Here is a 24,008-nt window from a genome sequence, read left to right on the forward strand (position 1 = left end):
AATGTTTGAAAGAAATGTATGCTTTATAGAGTCATTTTTTCTTCTTTGAGTATCTTTGGGTCTTTCTGCCGTATCTCCAAGAGGCTGGGTGGCGTGTCCTCTTTGGGTTTTCAGAATACGGTCAAGTCATCGTAACGCAACATGTGAGGGAAGTAAAACATTGTGTTGGGGTTGACAGCATTAATGTTCTTGGAATGTCACCGTGTCCTACGGCACCTTCCTGCGGCTTTTGTTGAAGCTGACTTCGCTGACGGCAGTGGTCTCTTTGGGACTGCTGTCTCTGCGCCCTCTTCAGAGGTGGCTGAACAGCTTCCACTTGGACGCCAAGTGGCATCGCCACCGGCTGCTCAGGGTGTCACGGCGGTGCCTTTCAGCCCTGGTTCAGTGGAGGGACAGGGCTTGGCTGTTGCGGGGTGTCCACTTGGGCGTGGCCCCAGGTCACCACGAGACCGTCACTACGGACGCCAGTCTCGGGGGGGTGAGGCGCTGTTTGGTGGCGCAGGACTGTGCAGGGACGTTGGTCGGTCCAGGACCGCACGGGGCACATCAACGTGCTGGAGCTGCGGGCAGTGCATCTGGCCCTCAGGCACTTCCTGCCGTTCCTGAGGGGGCGGCACGTGGTTGTCCGCTCCGACAACACCTCGGCCGTGTTTTATATCAACCACCAGGGCGGGACCAGGTCTTCCCGCCTGTTGCAGGTTGCCAAGCGATTGCTTCTGTGGGCGGCTCCGCTGCTGGCCAGCCTGCGGGCGACGTACCTTCCGGGGGCTCTCAATCAGCTGGCGGACTCCCTCTCCCGCCAGGGGCCCCTGGCCGGGGAGTGGCGCCTCCACCCACAGGTGGTGCATGAAATCTGGAAGCGGTTCGGCCGGGCTGAGGTCGACCTCTTTGCCTCCGCAGAGACCTCCCACTGCCCACTTTGGTTCTCCCTGGCAGAGCCCGACAGCCCTCTGGGCCTGGACGCGCTGGCGCATCCTTGGCCGCGGGTCCTGCTGTATGCCTTTCCTCCGATTCCCCTCCTTGGCCAACACTCCTCAGGGTGCTTCGCGAGGGGCACACGCTGCTGCTGGTGGCCCCCTATTTGCCGGGACGGGCGTGGTTCCCTCTGCTCCACAGGTTGTCTCACGGTGGGCCGTGGCGGCTTCCCGCCAGGCGGGATCTGTTGGCTCAGGACAGGGGTCAGGTGCTGCACCCCTGGCCTCACCATCTCTGCCTGTGCGCCTGGCTGTTGAGGGGCCCGAGTCGCTGCTGAGCCCCACGGGCGCCTACCTGGGATCTGCATTTGGTGCTGGAGAGCCTGTGCCGGCCTCCTTTTAAACCCCTGGCAGCGGTGGAGCTGCAGTGGGTGTCCCGGAAGACAGCGTTCCTGCTGGCTGTTACCACAGCAAAGCGTGTGGGGGAGCTGCACGCTCTGTCTGTCCACCCGACGTGCCTCAGATGGCACCCGGATGGGGCTGGCGTCACGTTGTGGCCGCATTCCTGCCTAAGGTCTGGGCGAGGCCGGGGGCCGACCAGCCTATTCGGCTTGCCCGTTATGACCCCCCGCCAGGCGGCTCTGGGGTCCAGTTGGCACTCTTGTGCCCAGTTCGGGCCCTCAGGGGCTACGTGGCAGCAACGGCGGACGTGCGGACTACTGACCAGCTGTTTATCTGCTATGGGGGCCCTGGACGGGGCTCTGCGCTGTCTAAGCAGCGTCTTTCCCACTGGGTGGTGGACAACATTCGCCATTCTTATCTGGCCGCGGGCCGGCGTCCGCCCCAGGGGGTGCGTTGCCATTCCACTAGGGCGGTGTCTACTTCGTGGGCTGCCCTGAAGGGAGTGCCCCTGGATGAGCTGTGTGCTGCCGCCTCCTGGTCTACGCCGGGCACCTTCTCCAGATTCTACCAGTTGGACGTTGTGCCTGCGGGTGGTCCTGGACCCGGCAGAGACATCCCAGTGAGGTGGATCCCTGGGATTCCTCGTGACCAAGTTGGCATACGTCATTCCAGTGCTTTAAGCACTGCCTCTGGCGGTCAGTCGGGATGAAATAGAACGAAGGTTACAAATGTAACTACGGTTCTATGAATCCCGGTGACCTTGTTCTCCTGCACCATCTGAATTCTCACTCCGCTGGTCCCAGCCTCGGAGGCTGCCTTGCCATGTCCACTCATCCCACAGCTTCTCACGCCGTTTCTTCAGCCTTCTAGTACAGTCTTTGGTCTCCGTTACGTTGGCTCTGGGAATCAAATCCATCCACTTACTCAATCCGTTCTCGAGTTCGTAGACATCCCGCTCCAAGCTTCGATTCATTAGTTCACGCTGCCTTCCGGTCATCTGGCGATGGTCAGCTGCCTCGGCCTTGTCCATGGCTGACTCAGCCTCTTTCGTGAGGTTAGTGATTTCCTCCTCAGCAAACCTGGTCCAGAAGCTTTTTAAGACGACATGTTCAACCTCGTCAAACTTACAGTCACACTCTGCTGTTTTCTCGTCGACGTTGTCTGCCTTTTTTGCAGCTTCTTCACTGTTCGCTTCTCTCAGGGCCATGGAGTAGTCAAATCCAGCATCTCTAACTCTGGAGTGGTCCACTTTAAAGTTCCTCCACTCACTTCTCATTTCACCTTCTCCCAGTGCATTAACTCTGGAAGTAATGTGGTTGGCTCTTTTGGTGAATGCAGTCTGAGCTGCTGAACGCTTCTGCTTCAGCCTTTCCAGCTCCTCCTCTTTTGTTGCCATCTTGGTACCTTTTGCCTTTGTTTGACCGAATAAACTTTATTCCAACTGGGTTTAAGTAGTCTTATTTTTCTGTAGACTCTCTCCTCTTTTTGGTTTCAATAGTTTATTTATCAGCCATTAAGTTAGCAGGTGGGCAGATGACTTTGTAGGTGGGCAATTTGCCGTTTACAGATGTTGAGCAGTCTTTACTTTGTTTCACCTTTTTCTTCAGAACCGAGCCACGGTTTATGACTGTTCGGATTTTTGTGGTTTGAGCCCTCCGAAAAGGCTTACCAGGAAGCACACCATTTACAACTCGTGTTTGTCATTTGTATTCTTTTTATTTAATCCAATGACCACAGGTCATAAACCTGAAATACAATAAAATAAAGCATTACAATGCAATCACCTGAATGTAACCAGTAATCAAGCAAAAGCTTGCAATATCAAACTAAATAAAGTCGGATTAAATCAATCAGAAACTACATTGCCCAGAATGCCTTGCGCTACTGGGCATGCGCAGTTTGAGCCTGGCACTCACGAGTCGCTTCCCATGTAAACAACATGCTCTTAAAGTAAATAGGAACTTAGATCACCAAAGTGCAGCATTTTAAAACAGATCGACACCAATGCTTCTCGCCGCCACCATTGCTGTAAGCCGCCGAGCAAGAGTAAGACGCCGAGCAACAGCAAATAACAAGTTTGAGCCGCTGCTAGCGCCGCTAGCGCCGCTAGCCGGATGCTAACGCCGCTAAACCCCACAACTCCCAGGTTTTTTACCCCACTGCAGGCTGCGACGCTCAAGCGATGATCAACACTGGCCCGGTGAGGCACACGTTAAGGCACATAAATAAGCATCAACAGTGCTTTAAATCAAAACAGTAGCTGCAACGTACCGACGGGCTGTGTGCTCCTGGTGCTGGCGGAGATGACCCTTTCAAAATAAGACCAACCCGAAGTCCGCCATATTGCCACACTTAAATAGAAAATATATTCAACCATATCCAAAGAACTTATTTTTTTCTTATTTCCCATTACTTACTTCAGATTACTTCTATCTTAATTCAAACAATTTAATGTAACAAAATTATCCAAACCCATTAATTAGTATTATTTATTTTATTTATTTTTTTTCCCTTTTAGCCCAAAGTCTCAACAGCCAGAGCACTCTGTCACTCGGAATCCTCGTGGTCACGCAAGAAGATTCCGTAGGAACCGAACCGGGTTTCCCGCCAGGAATTTATAGGTAATTCCTGGGTCATCCAGGGGTCACAAGTGACGTTGTTGGTATACGTACTCGAACTGCGCATGCACGAAGGTAACATTCCAGTGCTTTAAGCACCGCCTCTGGCGGTCATCCGGGATTCATAGAACCGTATTTACATTCGTAACCTTCGACTTACCATTAGTTGTCATAACAAAACGATACATCGGTTGTTGTGATTGAGAGCGAAGACAAATTTTGGGTTACATCCTCTTCCTGTTTGCTCTGTTTTCAAAACAGGGATGTTTTAGCATAAAGCGCTCCATGTTTTATTACTAAAAATAAGTTACACTCACCGGAACAAAAGCGCTGTCATTAATTTTTTTTCTTTAATTTTTTTTTGTTTTTGTTTGTGTGTGTGGGTTTTTTGTGTGTATTTGTACCTTTGTGTTTTTTTCATAAAAATGAAAAATCTTTAATTATACTTTGGCAAGATAAGGGCTGTCATTAACAGGAAGCAGCAAGTAATGCACGAGCTGCACCTATTGGCTGATTGGGGTTTTATTAGATAGTCTATAAATAAATAAATAAATGAATAAATAGATACTTTATTCATGTATTTATTGATTAAACGGACAGCAAATTCCAATATTCAGACAAAATCACAATCTTACTTCTTGGGGGTGCAATGGCTGTCCCAGGGGGGGTGCCAGCATCCCCAAACTATGGTGATAATGAATGATAGGAAACTTCTGGGAAAGTTGAGCTCTTCAACAAAATGGACATGAGGGCACAAGAAAGATGAGGACGACTGATGGAAAGAAAAGAAGAATATGTAGCCTGTCTATTTTTTTTCATTCATTTTGAACCATTCTTTATGCGTGAAATAAAGAAGAATATGTGACCTCTCTTTTCTTTTGTTTACAAAGAAAAGGGAAAAAAACAGCAACAAAAGAAAATCTCAATTTTCTTCCTGTTTGAGATTTTGAGAAATTATTTGTTTTTACAAAAGAAAAAATTAATTTTCAGCAATGGCATGCCTCTCTTCTTTTCTGTGAAGCATGTTGTGAGCTATTATTTATCAGAAAATGTTCACTTCAAACAGAAGAGAAATGTTTGAAAGAAATGTATGCTTTATAGAGTCATCTTGTCATCTTTGAGTGTCTTTGGGTCTTTCTGCCGTATCTCCAAGAGGCTGGGTGGCGTGGGTTTTGGTGGCTTTGGGTTTTCAGAATACGGTCAAGTCATCGTAACGCAACATGTAAGGGACGTAAAACATTGTGTTGGGGTTGACAGCATTAATGTTCTTCTGGCTCACATGGGCCGCACCAATAATGTTGTGATTTCAACTTAGTGAATTTGGCTATCAGTAATAATGAATGATTATCAAAGATAACTATTAATTAAACAGTTTTGGATCTGATTTCATCAGACGACCTCGGGGCACCACCTACGTTGAGTAGGAAAAGATAGCAAATTCGTTGTAATCAGTCTCATAAACTTGGTTAAACTATTAATTTGGAATTTGGATTAATAATTAGATTATGAACAACTACCAAATTTTAACAGTAAAACCTGAAGGATTCTGGAGTTCTTGGACAGAAGAGATCGAAATTCCGTTCTTAACTGTGAAACATCAACGACACAAATGATTCCAAAAATTATATTTATTAACAATAAAGCAAAACCAAACACACAGTTCTATCGAGGTGTCTATACAAGTCGTGTTTGTATGAATGTGCGTGCGTGTGTGTGTGTGTGTGTGTGTGTGAGAGGGAGAGAGACGGTTTGTGCGGTGGGATGGAAGGCTGGGGGATGGAACTTCAGATGAAAATGGCGGCCAACCAAAGACTAAAGTTAAAATGGCAGATCAGAGGATGTGCTTGGCGCATGTGCTCGGTAAAAACGAAGAGCTTGAGAGGGGGTGAGGCCTGTTTCCTCTCTCAAGCGCAACTTTGTAAAAGCCAGTTCAAAATGTCTCTACATGATCTGTGTTGTCCATCACCTCAGACCGGGTGGACGTTGTTGGATTAACCATGTGATGTTTTGGTGTGATGCTGGAGGCTGAAGCAGTACAGTTCAGTATCAAAGATTAACTTGCAAACCCGCCGTTGGGTGAAGCGAAGTGATCATTAGCTTACAGACTGTTAACTTATCCTCAGTTCATCCAAACGGGAAAACAATCTCAATTAAATCCACACATCATGAAAGCAAGCAGTTCTACGCTTGGCAAAATCTGTCGATGCTGAAGCCCAGATAGTTCCCACGTTCCATTGTCTTTGGAGGAAGAGTCGCTCGGTGCTGGCCAGCTGCTCGGGGCTGCCAGGTGGTGCTCTCTGTCTCCTGTTAGCAGGTCCCTGCTAATGTTGACTGTTGCTGTGCGGCGGTAGAAGGTGGAGGTGTTGGAAAACCGTTCCTGCCGCGGTTCTTCCGCGGTGTCCTTGTCATGGGCTGGAGGAGTGGATTCTGGGCCTGGGTGGCAGTCAGATGCTGGGGCTGACTGGTGCTTGGCTTGGTCGGTCAGTCTGCCATGTGCTTATGGCTGGAGGCCGGAGATCTTGCTTCAGGCTGAAGGAACTGGTCGATTGGCCTGTGGATGTCTCAAAGAACAGTTTGTGAGAGTAGAGGCGGTGCTCCTCTGGCCTGTTCTTGCGGTCCTTGGTGGGAAAGCCTGGATGCTGGATGCCAGGGTCCTCTCTGGTTAGGCCCTGGTCTGAGGGCCTACCCTTAATTTGTTAGCCGTTAGCAGTGCTGACCCCCCCGCTGTGTGCGTGCACACACAGCAGTCATGGCAAATGAACAGCTTCTGGGTGATACCCCTGATCCCCAACAACTGTGAAGATGTTGGGGATGCTCTGTATGCTGTATGTAATCATATAAACACGTTTCTGCTTTAAATCCCCAAAATATGCTCATAGTTTTACGCTGTGTGTTCTTCTCTTTGCTGTTTGTGGTTTGACTGTATAGACCATCTTCACCTGCATCCAGCACTGCTTCACTGAGGAGTGACCGGTCTGAAGACAGTCATCTTGACTTTGGAAATGATCAGTCAAGGTAAGACAGTGAAGAGTGAGATGTTCTAGCTCTGATGAAGGGAAACAATGTAATGCCTATTCAATGTATGTTTGAATGTACATACATAAAATCATTACCGTAAAGGAAAATATTCACTACTTTTCACTGTAACTTTGCAGACCACTCTCACCTGCATACAGTGACCACACAGCAAGAAGTGACCGGTCCGAAGAAGAACCTCCAGATTTAGGAAATGAGGAGTCGAGGTAAGACACTGAAGAGGAGTTTGCACCGTCAAAGAGGTTTATTTACAGGTGAAAAGTGATGACAGGTGACTCTGTGACAGTGAAGCACATCAATGTGTTTCAGCTTCAAGCCATCAAAATGTGCTTCAAGTTTTTCATTGTGTGCTTTTCTCTTGGACTTTCTGTCGTTTGTTTGTATAGATCTTCTTCACCTGCATCCAGCACTGCTTCAGTAAGAAGTGACTGTTTCAATGCGAGACCTCCTGACTCAGGAAATGACGAACAAAGGTAAGACAATGTGGGAAATGTGCTCTCTGAAAACAACTGGGGGAAGAAAGACTAACGCCGTGTTTCCACCGGACGCGTTGAACGCGACTGCATTCGCTGGACACTCAAGTTTTATTGCTGGTACAAATATGCAAAAGACAACATGCTGCAGAAACATTACGCCCTTCCTCATCACCGTCTCCTGCACAGCAGCAGTGGGCAGGATTCTTCTGATGTTTGTCCCACAGTACTGTGCACCCGGCTGTCTGTCTGTCTCTCTCTGTGTGTGCATACTGATCGATGGTGCGGTTTTTGTTCTTTTTTGTTTTTATGACTGTTTCTACTGTTCAGCACTTTGCGTTGTTTTTATGAATATGAGAAGTGCTTTTACAAATAAAGATTGAGATTGAGATGGCTCCGCCCACCACTATCGCTGCTCTGTATCTGGCATGATGAAATCAGCTTCGGCGGCGCCGAGGCAACAGCATCGCTTCTGGATGCATGCTGCCCTACGTAGGCGGTCTGAGCTCGGTGAGTTCCACAGTCTTCTGCAGGAGCTGCGCCCGGACGATGGCCGGTTCCAGCGCTACTTCAGGCTGATACTGTATTTCCACCAGAAGTGGTGAACAAGTGAAATCGTGCACGCCGCTCACTGTGGCATCATGCCAACTGTTTTGGTGGTCGGAGCCCTGCATGCCCTATGTCAGAACGGTCGTGAAGACCTCCATGCTGATAGGCTGTCCTGGTGCGAATTCGATTGAAAAGTTCATTTATTTCAACTCGAGCGACAAGTGAAGAGCCATGAAGCAGCGGGTGGCGGGCGACGAGTGGCGGTGAGTGGCAGTGCAAGTCGACGGGTGCGTGAATTTTCACAGGAAACGCTCACCGCCGGCCGCCTGCTGTTCAAGATTGAGCGACAATCGGTTCATTACATTGACTTTGTATGTAATCTCATCGTGTGAAAAATTTGCGTTGCGTCCGGTGGAAACACGAGGTAAAAGGTGCTGACCATGTTATTTGTATTTTGAGGACACAGAACTTGTACGAAACCTTGTTTTCCCTGTTTTCATTTTCTCCCATAACAGTAGCTGAACAATTTATGATATTTACACAGCAATTGTCTTATCTCATCTTTTTCAATATTTTAGCAAATACTAAGCAACTAAGCACATTTCCCAGAAACTCAAAATCTGTACAGTTTTCTTTGAAAAATTTTCCTTTTCCTCTCTCAAGCGCAACTTTGTAAAAGCCAGTTCAAAATGAGTCTACATGATCTGTGTTGTCCATCACCTCAGACCGGGTGGACGATGTTGGATTAACCATGCGATGTTTTGGTGTGATGCTGGAGGCTGAAGCAGTACAGTTCAGTATCAAAGATTAACTTGCAAAGCCGCCGTTGGGTGAAGCAAAGTGACCATTAGCTTACAGACTGTTAACTTATCCTCAGTTCATCCAAACGGGAAAACAATCTCAATTAAATCCACACATCATGAAAGCAAGCAGTTCTACGCTTGGCAAAATCAGTCTATGCTGAAGCCCAGATAGTTCCACGTTCCATTGTCTTTGGAGGAAGAGTCGCTCGGTGCTGGCCAGCTGCTCGGGGCTGCCAGGTGGTGCTCTCTGTCTCCTGTTAGCAGGTCCCTGCTAACGTTGACTGTTGCTGTGCGGCGGTAGAAGGTGGAGGCGTTGGAAAACCGTTCCTGCCGCGGTTCTTCCGCGGTGTCCTTGTCATGGGCTGGAGGAGTGGATTCTGGGCCTGGGTGGCAGTCAGACGCTGGGGCTGACTGGTGCTTGGCTTGGTCGGTCAGTCTGCCATGCGCTTATGGCTGGAGGCCGGAGATCCTGCTTCAGGCTGAAGGAACTGGTCGCTTGGCCTGTGGATGTCTCAAAGAACAGTTTGTGAGAGTAGAGGCGGTGCTCCTCTGGCCTGTTCTTGCGGTCCTTGGTGGGAAAGCCTGGATGCTGGATGCCAGGGTCCTCTCTGATTAGGCCCTGGTCTGAGGGCCTACCCTTAATTTGTTAGCCGTTAGCAGTGCTGACCGCCCCGCTGTGTGCGCGCACACACAGCAGTCATGGCAAATGAACAGCTTCTGGGTGATACCCCTGATCCCCAACAACTGTGAAGATGTTGGGGATGCTCTGCATGCTGTATGTAATCATATAAACACGTTTCTGCTTTAAATCCCCAAAATATGCTCATAGTTTTACGCTGTGTGTTCTTCTCTTTGCTGTTTGTGGTTTGACTGTATAGACCATCTTCACCTGCATCCAGCACTGCTTCACTGAGGAGTGACTTGTCTCAAGACAGACCTCTTGACTTTGGAAATGATCAGTCAAGGTAAGACAGTGAAGAGTGAGATGTTCTAGCTCTGATGAAGGGAAACAATGTAATGCCTATTCAATGTATGTTTGAATGTACATACATAAAATCATTACCGTAAAGGAAAATATTCACTACTTTTCACTGTAACTTTGCAGACCACCCTCACCTGCATACAGTGACCACACAGCAAGAAGTGACCGGTCCAAAGAAGAACCTCCAGATTTAGGAAATGAGGAGTTGAGGTAAGACACTGAAGAGGAGTTTGCACTGTCAAAGAGGTTTATTTACAGGTGAAAAGTGATGACAGGTGACTCTGTGACAGTGAAGCACATCAATGTGTTTCAGCTTCAAGCCATGAAAATGTGCTTCAAGTTTTTCATTGTGTGCTTTTCTCTTGGACTTTCTGTCGTTTGTTTGTATAGATCTTCTTCACCTGCATCCAGCACTGCTTCAATAAGACCTCCTGACTCAGGAAATGACGAACAAAGGTAAGACAATGTGGGAAATGTGCTCTCTGAAAACAACTGGGGGAAGAAAGACTAACGCCGTGTTTCCACCGGACGCGTTGAACGCGACTGCATTCGCTAGACACTCAAGTTTTATTGCTGGTACAAATATGCAAAAGACAACATGCTGCAGAAACATTACGCCCTTCCTCATCACCGTCTCCTGCACAGCAGCAGTGGGCAGGATTCTTCTGATGTTTGTCCCACAGTACTGTGCACCCGGCTGTCTGTCTGTCTCTCTCTGTGTGTGCATACTGATCGATGGTGCGGTTTTTGTTCTTTTTTGTTTTTATGACTGTTTCTACTGTTCAGCACTTTGCGTTGTTTTTATGGATATGAGAAGTGCTTTTACAAATAAAGATTGAGATTGAGATGGCTCCGCCCACCACTATCGCTGCTCTGTATCTGGCATGAGGAAATGAGCGCCGAGGCGCCAGCATCGCTTCTGGATGCATGCTGCACTACGTAGGCGGTCTGAGCTCGGTGAGTTCCACAGTCTTCTGCAGGAGCTGCGCCCGGACGATGCCCGGTTCCAGCGCTACTTCAGGCTGATACTGTATTTCCACCAGAAGTGGTGAACAAGTGAAATCGTGCACGCCGCTCACTGTGGCATCATGCCAACTGTTTTGGTGGTCGGAGGCCTGCATGCCCTATGTCAGAACGGCCGTGAAGACCTCGTAGTAGTAGTAGTAGTAGATTTTTTCGGTCAGTATGGAAAAAGAATAAACATTGTAACAATTGCGTACGATGATGGCATCATCATCATCATCATCGTCTCCATCCACATAAGTTATTATCATCAGTATCAACAACAACAACTCATCAGAATCATCAACTTCATCATCCTGTGACCGAAGGGTTTAGGCTGAAGTCAAAACTTATTTTGCCTAACCCTTTTCAACCAAAACAGAATTTTCCATATTTCATAGGAGAAAAGGAATAAAAGAAAAAAAAACATAGGCAAAAGACAAAGACAAGAAAAGACAAGAAAAAACAAACAAACAGGAGAAGAGAAAACCAGGCTAATATCTTTCGATATCATTTACAAGATAAGAGGAGTCCATTCAAAATCATTTTGGTTATTTTAGTTTATTTTCCCTGGGATTGATATTTTTCAAGAGCTAATCTTTTCAACTGCTTTTTAAATACTTTCAAGGTCTTGCATGTTTTTATACCCTCATCAAGTTCGTTCCACTTGGCGACTCCAATTACTGATATACATTTGCATTTTTTATTTGTTCTTACCCTATTTTGTTTTTTTAAAATGCAAGAGCCCCTAAGATTATAACAATTCTTTCTATGTTCAAACATACCTTGAATGCAGTTTGGAAGATTATTATAGTATGCTTTGTAAATGACAGCTAATGTATTTAGATCAATAATGTCATATATTTTTAATGTTTTTAACGCCACAAAAATGCTATTAGATGGTGCATAAAAATCAGCGTGACTAACAATTTTAACTGCTTTTTTTTGGAGTAAAAATATAGGGTCAATATTGACACTATAATTATGTCCCCATATTTCTGCCCCATAGGTAAGATATGGAAGGACTAGGGAATTATATAGTAGCATAAGTGAGTTTTTATTTAATGCTGATTTCATTTTTCCTATTACACCAACATTTTTTGCTAATTTTGACTGTATAGTATGTATATGTTGCTTCCAACAGAGTTTATCATCGACTGTAATGCCTAGAAAGTTACTGGCCTGCACACGCTCAATTTTTGATTCATTGACATTTAAATTGATGTTGCTCTTTATTGTCTTATTTCCAAAGATAATGTATTTGGTTTTACTCAGATTCATGGACAGCTTATTGTTGTCAAAATATTCTTTAAGGAGTGTGAGCTCATGGGCCATTGTGGCCATGAGCCTGTGCAGGTCATTACCTGAGCAATAGAGACTCGTATCATCAGCATACAATAGGCACTTTGCATTATTTGATACATCAGGTGCGTCATTTATGTACAAATTGAAGAGTTTGGGGCCCAGTAAAGAGCCTTGCGGAACTCCATGTGTCATGAGTTGTTTTTTTGAGTTGACGTTGTTATAATGTACATATTGTTCTCTATTGCTGAGGTAACTGTTCAACCATGCGGCAGCAGTGCCCCTGATGCCGTATCTTTGAAGCTTTTCCATGAGTAATACATGATCGATGGTGTCAAAGGCTTTATTTAAATCAATAAATACACCTACAGTATATTCTTTGTTGTCCATTGCAGTGGCAATGTCTTCAACAAGAGCCATGACTGCCATTAGGATTGACCTATCTGATCGAAATCCGAATTGCTGATCACTGAGAAGACTGTATTTTTCAACAAATTTATCCATCCTATTAACAAATAATTTCTCGAGGATTTTAGAGAATTGGGACAGTAGGGAAATTGGTCTGTAGTTTGTAAATGAGTGCTTATCACCGTTTTTATATATAGGGATTACTTTGGCTATTTTCATTTGTTGTGGAAAAATACCAGTGAGAAAAGATTGGTTACAAATATAGGTGAATGGTTTGACTACAAAATGAATTATATCTTTGATAAATGTCATGTCTATGCCACAGTGCTCAGTTGATTTTTTATCCTTAAATTTATTTACAATGCCTATTATTTCCAATTCATCCACGTCTCTTAAAAAAAGAGAGTTTAAGGTGTGATTTTTAGCATTTCTGGATTCTGCTTGTCCATTCTTGGACTGTTTGATTTTATCTGCTAATAAGGGTCCAACATTTGCAAAAAAATCATTAAAGCCATGAGCAATGTCTTTGGAGTCTGTAATTTCATTATTATTATTAATAAAATAATGGGGAAATTCCTTTCTTTTCTTACCATTTTTGATTATACTATTTAATATTTTCCATGTTCCTCGAACATCATTTTGATGGTGCTCTAATACCTTGTGATAGTATAATTTCTTGTTAGTTCTGATTATACTGATCAACTTATTTTTATATGTTTTATACCTCTGTTCAGTAACTTTAGTTCTATATTTTATGTATTGTCCATAAAGGTATTTTTTTTTCTTACAGGCGTTTGCTATGCCACGTGTGATCCATGGCTTTTCCGATTCAACTTTGTTTTTGACGATATGTTTTTTTAATGGACAGTGTTTATCATATAGGTTAATTAGAATAGATTGAAAAACGTCATATGCTTGATCAGGGTGGGGGGTGGCGTAAACCTCCTCCCATGTTTGATCAAGTAGGTCTGCCTGAAGGGCAGCCATGGCTTCAGGTGTTCTATGTCTAAATGCTTTGTGGGTTTCTGTTTGAGAGACATGTGCCTTTGGTACAAGTTGATGAAAAATGCCGAAAACAGGTAAATGATCACTAACGTCAGCCACAAGTAAACCAGCTGTGATTTCTCTATCTATGTCATTAGTGAAAATGTTATCTATCAAGGTGGCTGATTTCACTGAAATTCTACTGGGTTTGAGGATCAATGGAAAAAGATTGTTGGCATACATTGTAGAAATGAAGTCAGATGTTTTTATACTATTATAAGGATTCAAAAGGTTGATATTAAAATCCCCACAGATAATTTTATTCTTATTTACCTCCATAAACAGCTTTCCAATGTTTTAGTTAAATGTATCTAAACAAGAACCTTGCGTTCTGTACACACAACTTACTTGGATTTTTTTTATGGTCTTCAAGTACAATTTCGACGCTTATACATTCCATGATCCCTTCAATGGAGGTGGTTTTACTTTCAACCAACCTACTTCTCAAATTTGAGTCAATATACAAGGCAACCCCCCCACTTCTTTTCCCTTCTCTATTTAATATATATAATTCATATCCATTCAATTTGACATCTAACCCTTTTTTGACATCTAACCATGTCTCAGACATAGCAATGACACTGAATTTTTTAAACTTATATAGGAATGCTTTTATATCATTATAATTTTTGTAAAGGCTTCTACAGTTTAAGTGTATAACTGTGAAGGCATTGTCTATTTTGAGTTTATTGAATTGTTCATTATTATAATACTTACAGCTGTTCATTGAGGGAATATTAAAATTGTTATCCAGGTCTATGTCAGAACCAAACTCATTGCTTTTGTAATCCATAGAATCAAGTGTGTCTAGTTGTAGATTGTCATAGAGTGTGTGTAGATCACTAGTATATGGCTCATATTCATCATCATCAGTTATGTTAAAGTCACCCAAAATACCCCATGCATCATTTAGATTCTCATCACTGTTTGTTATCATACAGTATAATCGAGGTTGTTTACAATGAGATATACTATGATGAAATAGGATTCACTCACACATCCACACACACAGTACAAACATACACAAAAGATTTCACAAGATCTTCCAAACACTCTTAGTGTGTGCTGGCCTGCTGGGAGTGTTCAAATGTCTTCAGTCTGTCAGAGAAAAAAATCAACAAAAAATCCAATGGACCACTGACTTTTGACAAAAATCTTAATTTGCTGGAGTCTCATTTTTATATAGTTCAACAACAAAAAAGGAGCAAGAGGAAAGGAATTTTCACAGTCTTCATAAAGTAACAGTTTTCCCAGCCAATGTGAAAAAAACTAAAAATGATAATGTGGTCCTCCATCCAGACTGTAAGTTTCTGCAGATGTCAGGTTTGGAAAGAATCTGTCACATTATTTGTACTGGTCAAGGTCTGCTAGTTCTCTTACCAGAATTACTTTGGCTTGTTCAGGGGGTCCTTTCATTTGAATGAATACTTTGCCATTCCTCGTCCACGTTGCTTTGATCTTGTTGTTTCTTTTCAGAAGGCGAGCATTTCTTGCAATCTCGGCGATCTTCTTGGTGAGGTGTTCATTCAGATAGACGTCTGAACCCTTTAATTTCCTTCCCTGGCGTAGAAGCTCCATTTTATGCTTGCGGTTGACGAAACGCAATGAAAGGCAATATCACAGCAGGCTTTGTTTTGTCTCTCCTCGGGAGAGTGTGGCACGCCGCGATATGGTTCGCGTCCACGATGATGTCCTTTTCGGCTAGAAAATGCAGCACTTGCCTTTCCAGCGTTAGCAGATCGGCGGCGTCCGCGTCCTCGCTCACATTTCTTCCGTTCTCTGTCGCTCTCGCGTACAAGCGAGGTTTAATATTAAGCCCGGTGATAATCACATCCTCCATTCGAGTGTATTGCTCCAGATTGTCAATCCTCCTTTCAAGCTCAGCTATAGTTTTGTCCTTTTCCGCGATTGTTAGCTTGAGTTGTTTGACTTCATCAAACAGCTGCATGAGCTTGGTCAGCTGTTGAGTTACTTTCGTCAGCTCACCCGACATGCTGTCCAACGATTTACGGATTTCCTCCATTCCTCCGTCATTTTCATTCCCCTGTGCTTTCTTGGGTGGCATTATGTCGGTTTTCCGTTATTTTTCGGTTTACACACGGCTTTGATTGCAGAAAACTTTGCTTTTGGTTTATCAGAACGCAGCGGTCTCACTGGGTGCCACCATCATTCATTCAGCAGACACAGCGCACTTCCTCCCACAGCGCCATCTGCAGTCCCTCCACGCTGATAGGCTGTCCTGGTGCGAATTCGCTTGAAAAGTTCAATTATTTCAACTCGAGCGACAAGTGAAGAGCCATGAAGCGGCAGGTGGCGGGCGAGTGGCAGTGCAAGTCCTCTCTGGTTAGGCCCTGGTCTGAGGGCCTACCCTTAATTTGTTAGCCGTTAGCAGTGCTGACCCCCCCGCTGTGTGCGCGCACACACAGCAGTCACGGCAAATGAACAGCTTCTGGGTGATACCCCTGATCCCCAACAACTGTGAAGATGTTGGGGATGCTCTGCATGCTGTATGTAATCATATAAACACGTTTCTGCTTTTAATCACCAAAATATGCTCATAGTTTTACGCTGTGTGTTCTTCTCTTTGCTGTTTGTGGTTTGACTGTATAGACCATCTTCACCTGCATCCAGCACTGCTTCACTGAGGAGTGACTTGTCTAAAGACAGACCTCTGAACTTTGGAAATGATCAGTCAAGGTAAGACAGTGAAGAGTGAGATGTTCTAGCTCTGATGAAGGGAAACAATGTAATGCCTATTCAATGTATGTTTGAATGTACATACATAAAATCATTATCATAAAGGAAAATATTCACTACTTTTCACTGTAACTTTGCAGACCACTCTCACCTGCATACAGTGACCACACAGCAAGAAGTGACCAGTCCAAAGAAGAACTTCTAGATTTAGGAAATGAGGAGTTGAGGTAAGACATTGAAGAGCAGTTTGCACCGTCAAAGAGGTTTTTTTACAGGTGAAAAGTGATGACAGGTGACTCTGTGACAGTGAAGCACATCAATGTGTTTCAGCTTCAAGCCATCAAAATGTGCTTCAAGTTTTTTATTGTGTGCTTTTCTCTTGGACTTTCTGTCGTTTGTTTGTATAGATCTTCTTCACCTGCATCCAGCACTGCTTCAGTAAGAAGTGACTGTTTCAATGCGAGATCTCCTGACTCAGGAAATGACGAACAAAGGTAAGACAATGTGGGAAATGTGCTCTCTGAAAACAACTGGGGGAAGAAAGACTAACGCCGTGTTTCCACCGGACGCGTTGAACGCGACTGCATTCGCTAGACACTCAAGTTTTATTGCTGGTACAAATATGCAAAAGACAACATGCTGCAGAAACATTACGCCCTTCCTCATCACCGTCTCCTGCACAGCAGCAGTGGGCAGGATTCTTCTGATGTTTGTCCCACAGTACTGTGCACCCGGCTGTCTGTCTGTCTCTCTCTGTGTGCGCATACTGATCGATGGTGCGGTTTTTGTTCTTTTTTGTTTTTATGACTGTTTCTACTGTTCAGCACTTTGCGTTGTTTTTATGAATATGAGAAGTGCTTTTACAAATAAAGATTGAGATTGAGATGGCTCCGCCCACCACTATCGCTGCTCTGTATCTGGCATGAGGAAAGCAGCTCCGGCGGCGCCGAGGCGCCAGCATCGCTTCTGGATGCATGCTGCACTACGTAGGGGGTCTGAGCTCGGTGAGTTCCACAGTCTTCTGCAGGAGCTGCGCCCGGACGATGGCCGGTTCCAGCGCTACTTCAGGCTGATACTGTATTTCCACCAGAAGTGGTGAACAAGTGAAATAGTGCACGCCGCTCACTGTGGCATCATGCCACCTGTTTTGGTGGTCGGAGCCCTGCATGCCCTATGTCAGAACGGCCGTGAAGACCTCGTAGTAGTAGTAGATTTATTCGGTCAGTATGGAAAAAGAATAAACATTGTAACAATTGCGTACGATGATGGCATCATCATCATCATCATCGTCTCCATCCACATAAGTTATTATCATCAGTATCAACAACAACAACTCATCAGAATCATCAACTTCATCATCCTGTGACCGAAGGGTTTAGGCTGAAGTCAAAACTTATTTTGCCTAACCCTTTTCAACCAAAACAGAATTTTCCATATTTCATAGGAGAAAAGGAATAAAAGAAAAAAAAACATAGGCAAAAGACAAAGACAAGAAAAGACAAGAAAAAACAAACAAACAGGAGAAGAGAAAACCAGGCTAATATCTTTCGATATCATTTACAAGATAAGAGGAGTCCATTCAAAATCATTTTGGTTATTTTAGTTTATTTTCCCTGGGATTGATATTTTTCAAGAGCTAATCTTTTCAACTGCTTTTTAAATACTTTCAAGGTCTTGCATGTTTTTATACCCTCATCAAGTTCGTTCCACTTGGCGACTCCAATTACTGATATACATTTGCATTTTTTATTTGTTCTTACCCTATTTTGTTTTTTTAAAATGCAAGAGCCCCTAAGATTATAACAATTCTTTCTATGTTCGAACATACCTTGAATGCAGTTTGGAAGATTATTATAGTATGTTTTGTAAATGACAGCTAATGTATTTAGATCAATAATGTCATATATTTTTAATGTTTTTAACGCCACAAAAATGGGATTAGATGGTGCATAAAAATCAGCGTGACTAACAATTCTAACTGCTTTTTTTTGGAGTAAAAATATAGGGTCAATATTGACACTATAATTATGTCCCCATATTTCTGCCCCATCGGTAAGATATGGAAGGACTAGGGAATTATATAGTAGCATAAGTGAGTTTTTATTTAATGCTGATTTCAGTTTTCCTATTACACCAACATTTTTTGCTAATTTTGACTGTATAGTATGTATATGTTGCTTCCAACAGAGTTTATCATCGACTGTAATGCCTAGAAAGTTACTGGCCTGCACACGCTCAATTGTTGATTCATTGACATTTAAATTGATGTTGCTCTTTATTGTCTTATTTCCAAAGATAATGTATTTGGTTTTACTCAGATTCATGGACAGCTTATTATTGTCAAAATGTTCTTTAAGGAGTGTGAGCTCATGGGCCATTGTGGCCATGAGCCTGTGCAGGTCATTACCTGAGCAATAGAGATTCGTATCATCAGCATACAATAGGCACTTTGCATTATTTAATACATCAGGTGCGTCATTTATGTACAAATTGAAGAGTTTGGGGCCCAGTAAAGAGCCTTGCGGAACTCCATGTGTCATGAGTTGTTTTTTTGAGTTGACGTTGTTATAATGTATATATTGTTCTCTATTGCTGAGGTAACTGTTCAACCATGCGGCAGCAGTGCCCCTGATGCTGTATCTTCAGAGTTTCCCCTACATACACTTTACTTGGGCGGGCCGCCCAAGTAGATTGACACCCGCCCAAGAAGATGAATGGAAAAAAAACAAAAAACGCGCGGTCTGTCTCTCACACTGGGTGTCAGGCTCGCGCACCCCCGTGTACTCTGATCTCTGGACACATAGCATGGAAGCATGCTAGTTTAGCCGCTACCGGCTACAGGCTAACAGCCTGCAGGCTGCAGATTAATGCTGGTCGACCGTCCCGGACAGTAAAACTTATAATCAGCTCGATTGGCTGATTTTTCCTGCAGAAGCTCCTCATGCTGTTTTATTGAGCAGGCTGTATGTTCTGGTGTTGTGTTTGTTTATATCACGCTGCATGTGCAGCTCCGAGTCCTGCTCCGTGTCTTCTCTATTTTGGAGTTGCTGTGTCAGAGTGACAGCGCCATCTGAAGGCCTGGCGGGTGAACTACATCGTTTTGAGTCCTTGTTATGTTGCGTGGATGTAGATATTTCCTGAAGCGATGCTTTATGGACAGGAAACTGAGAAGGAGATTTTAAACAAATAAGTTGGGCTCATTTGTAATTCAGGGACAGGTAGACGTCCAGCTGTGTTCCATTCTCAGCTGCTCATAACACCACATCACACTGGAAACATCTGGAACCTCGTAACATTAATAATTTTCTATAGTATTCCAGTCATCGGATTTTCCCTAAAGCCCACAGAGAAGACATTTACATTGCCAGCAGAGTTCTGTCGGATTTGGACGTCTGTTGCTGTGAAAGTTAGGATACATAGATATGTTTTGTACCCTAATCTTGATAAATGTACTAGCATTTCAAGAAAATTGACCCCATTTAATGAGAAATAAAATAATAATAATGTTTGCACCACCTGAGTCCACAGTAAACTGTCATAAATTTAATTCAGTACAATAAAAAGCTGTGATTGAATGCCCGCCAAGTAGATAATTATCGTCCATTTATCGTTATCGAGGTGAACTGCTTAATATTATCGTGATATTGATTTCGCCCAGCTCTAGTAAGTGATTTAAACCACAATGCATAAGAGCACAATGTGAATAATTTCAGTTAATTTTCTTGTGCTCTTTTGCATTATTGTTATGCAAGTTTTTTTTCTCTTTTAGATCAAAACTGAATTGAGGAACAGGCTGCAAGGGGAGCATCTTGCTGCATGCATGCACATCAGCATAAATGGACCTGACCCCCGATCCTTTCCGTACCGAAAGGCATTGGAGATCTTTTTTACTAAACCAAGAAAAATACACTGCTCTGACACAAACTGTCAGCTTTGCAACTAGCTTTGCAAGTGGCTTTAAATGGCTATTTTTCCTTCATTTTTTTTATTTCGCTTTTCTTTTTGGTTCTGTTTATGTTAAAGCAGGCTTAAGATGTATCTGGAATGAATAATACATGGTTCATAAACCAGTTTGACTAGGTTCCTGTGAATGCACTTATCAAAGACCGCAACGTCTTCCTACACCGCCCGGCCCACCACCACAAGTAAATTCTCAACCTAGGGGAAACACTGATCTTTGAAGCTTTTCCATGAGTAATACATGATCGATGGTGTCAAAGGCTTTATTTAAATCAATAAATACACCTACAGTATATTCTTTGTTGTCCATTGCAGTGGCAATGTCTTCAACAAGAGCCATGACTGCCATTAGGGTTGACCTATCTGATCGAAATCCGAATTGCTGATCACTGAGAAGACTGTATTTTTCAACAAATTTATCCATCCTATTAACAAATAATTTCTCGAGGATTTTAGAGAATTGGGACAGTAGGGAAATTGGTCTGTAGTTTGTAAATGAGTGCTTATCACCGTTTTTATATATAGGGATTACTTTGGCTATTTTCATTTGTTGTGGAAAAATACCAGTGAGAAAAGATTGGTTACAAATATAGGTGAATGGTTTGACTACAAAATGAATTATATCTTTGATAAATGCCACAGTGATCAGTTGATTTTTTATCCTTAAATTTATTTACAATGCCTATTATTTCCAATTCATCCACATCTCTTAAAAAAAGAGAGTTTAAGGTGTGTTTTTTAGCATTTCTGGATTCTGCTTGTCCATTCTTGGACTGTTTGATTTTATCTGCTAATAAGGGTCCAACATTTGCAAAAAAATCATTAAAGCCATGAGCAATGTCTTTGGAGTCTGTAATTTCATTATTATTATTAATAAAATAATGGGGAAATTCCTTTCTTTTCTTACCATTTTTGATTATACTATTTAATATTTTCCATGTTCCGCGAACATCATTTTGATGGTGCTCTAATACCTTGTGATAGTATAATTTCTTGTTAGTTCTGATTATACTGATCAACTTATTTTTATATGTTTTATACCTCTGTTCAGTAACTTTAGTTCTATATTTTATGTATTGTCCATAAAGATAATTTTTTTTCTTACAGGCGTTTGCTATGCCACGTGTGATCCATGGCTTTTCCGATTCAACTTTGTTTTTGACGATATGTTTTTTTAATGGACAGTGTTTATCATATAGGTTAATTAGAATAGATTGAAAAACGTCATATGCTTGATCAGGGTGGGGGGTGGCGTAAACCTCCTCCCATGTTTGATCAAGTAGGTCTGCCTGAAGGGCAGCCATGGCTTCAGGTGTTCTATGTCTAAATGCTTTGTGGGTTGCTGTTTGAGAGACATGTGCCTTTGGTACAAGTTGATGAAAAATGCCGAAAACGGGTAAATGATCACTAACGTCAGCCACAAGTAAACCAGCTGTGATTTCTCTATCTATGTCATTAGTGAAAATGTTATCTATCAAGGTGGCTGATTTCACTGAAATTCTACTGGGTTTGAGGATCAATGGAAAAAGATTGCTGGCATACATTGTAGAAATGAAGTCAGATGTTTTTATACTATTATAAGGATTCAAAAGGTTGATATTAAAATCCCCACAGATAATCTTATTCTTATTTGCCTCCATAAACAGCTTTCCAATGTTTTAGTTAAATGTATCTAAACAAGAACCTTGCGTTCTGTACACACAACTTACTTGGATTTTTTTATGGTCTTCAAGTACAATTTCGACGCTTATACATTCCATGATCCCTTCAATGGAGGTGGTTTTACTTTCAACCAACCTACTTCTCAAATTTGAGTCAACATACAAGGCAACCCCCCCACTTCTTTTCCCTTCTCTATTTAATATATATAATTCATATCCATTCAATTTGACATCTAACCCTTTTTTGACATCTAACCATGTCTCAGATATAGCAATGACACTGAATTTTTTAAACTTATTTAGGAATGCTTTTATATCATTATAATTTTTGTAAAGGCTTCTACAGTTTATGTGTATAACTGTGAAGGCATTGTCTATTTTGAGTTTATTGAATTGTTCATTATTATAATACAGCTGTTCATTGAGGGAATATTAAAATTGTTATCCAGGTCTATGTCAGAACCAAACTCATTGCTTTTGTAATCCATAGAATCAAGTGTGTCTAGTTGTAGATTGTCATAGAGTGTGTGTAGATCACTAGTATATGGCTCATATTCATCATCATCAGTTATGTTAAAGTCACCCAAAATACCCCACGCATCATTTAGATTCTCATCACTGTTTGTTATCATACAGTATAATCGAGGTTGTTTACAATGAGATATACTATGATGAAATAGGATTCACGCACACATCCACACACACAGTACAAACATACACAAAAGATTTCACAAGAGCTTCCAAACACTCTTAGTGTGTGCTGGGAGTGTTCAAATGTCTTCAGTCTGTCAAAAAATCAACAAAAAATCCAATGGACCACTGACTTTTGACAAAAATCTTAATTTGCTGGAGTCTCATTTTTATATAGTTCAACAACAAAAAAGGAGCAAGAGGAAAGGAATTTTCACAGTCTTCATAAAGTAACAGTTTTCCCAGCCAATGTGAAAAAAACTAAAAATGATAATGTGGTCCTCCATCCAGACTGTAAGTTTCTGCAGATGTCAGGTTTGGAAAGAATCTGTCGCATTATTTGTACTGGTCAAGGTCTGCTAGTTCTCTTACCAGAATTACTTTGGCTTGTTCAGGGGGTCCTTTCATTTGAATGAATACTTTGCCATTCCTCGTCCACGTTGCTTTGATCTTGTTGTTTCTTTTCAGAAGGCGAGCATTTCTTGCAATCTCGGCGATCTTCTTGGTGAGGTGTTCATTCAGATAGACGTCTGAACCCTTTAATTTCCTTCCCTGGCGTAGAAGCTCCATTTTATGCTTGCGGTTGACGAAACGCAATGAAAGGCAATATCACAGCAGGCTTTGTTTTGTCTCTCCTCGGGAGAGTGTGGCACGCCGCGATATGGTTCGCGTCCACGATGATGTCCTTTTCGGCTAGAAAATGCAGCACTTGCCTTTCCAGCGTTAGCAGATCGGCGGCGTCCGCGTCCTCGCTCACATTTCTTCCGTTCTCTGTCGCTCTCGCGTACAAGCGAGGTTTAATATTAAGCCCGGTGATAATCACATCCTCCATTCGAGTGTATTGCTCCAGATTGTCAATCCTCCTTTCAAGCTCAGCTATAGTTTTGTCCTTTTCCGCGATTGTTAGCTTGAGTTGTTTGACTTCATCAAACAGCTGCATGAGCTTGGTCAGCTGTTGAGTTACTTTCGTCAGCTCACCCGACATGCTGTCCAACGATTTACGGATTTCCTCCATTCCTCCGTCATTTTCATTCCCCTGTGCTTTCTTGGGTGGCATTATGTCGGTTTCCCGTTATTTTTCGGTTTACACACGGCTTTGATTGCAGAAAACTTTGCTTTTGGTTTATCAGAACGCAGCGGTCTCATTGGGTGCCACCATCATTCATTCAGCAGACACAGCGCACTTCCTCCCACAGCGCCATCTGCAGTCCCTCCACGCTGATAGGCTGTCCTGGTGCGAATTCGCTTGAAAAGTTCAATTATTTCAACTCGAGCGACAAGTGAAGAGCCATGAAGCGGCAGGTGGCGGGCGAGTGGCAGTGCAAGTCCTCTCTGGTTAGGCCCTGGTCTGAGGGCCTACCCTTAATTTGTTAGCCGTTAGCAGTGCTGACCCCCCCGCTGTGTGCGCGCACACACAGCAGTCACGGCAAATGAACAGCTTCTGGGTGATACCCCTGATCCCCAACA

General features: G+C 43.1%; 1 protein-coding gene across 12 annotated transcripts in view; it reads left to right on the forward strand.

Annotated features, from left to right (window-relative positions):
• Positions 1-24,008, forward strand: part of LOC115407882 (uncharacterized) — a 90,033-nt gene that overhangs the window by 40,971 nt on the left and 25,054 nt on the right. For 4 of the 12 annotated variants that reach the window (XM_030118436.1, XM_030118447.1, XM_030118438.1 and 1 more), the window contains 9 exons: positions 6,863-6,949; positions 7,090-7,176; positions 7,357-7,443; positions 9,674-9,760; positions 9,901-9,987; positions 10,168-10,233; positions 16,144-16,230; positions 16,371-16,457; positions 16,638-16,724. In XM_030118436.1, the coding sequence (XP_029974296.1) occupies positions 6,863-6,949; positions 7,090-7,176; positions 7,357-7,443; positions 9,674-9,760; positions 9,901-9,987; positions 10,168-10,233; positions 16,144-16,230; positions 16,371-16,457; positions 16,638-16,724 (762 nt within the window). Of the gene's footprint in view, positions 1-6,862; positions 6,950-7,089; positions 7,177-7,356; positions 7,444-9,673; positions 9,761-9,900; positions 9,988-10,167; positions 10,234-16,143; positions 16,231-16,370; positions 16,458-16,637; positions 16,725-24,008 lie in introns of those variants that run through there. The other 8 variants (XM_030118439.1, XM_030118442.1, XM_030118437.1 and 5 more) reach the window with 7 other exon arrangements.

This window comes from Salarias fasciatus, chromosome 20 (genome assembly GCF_902148845.1).
Source record: "Salarias fasciatus chromosome 20, fSalaFa1.1, whole genome shotgun sequence".
Lineage (NCBI taxonomy): Eukaryota > Metazoa > Chordata > Actinopteri > Blenniiformes > Blenniidae > Salarias > Salarias fasciatus.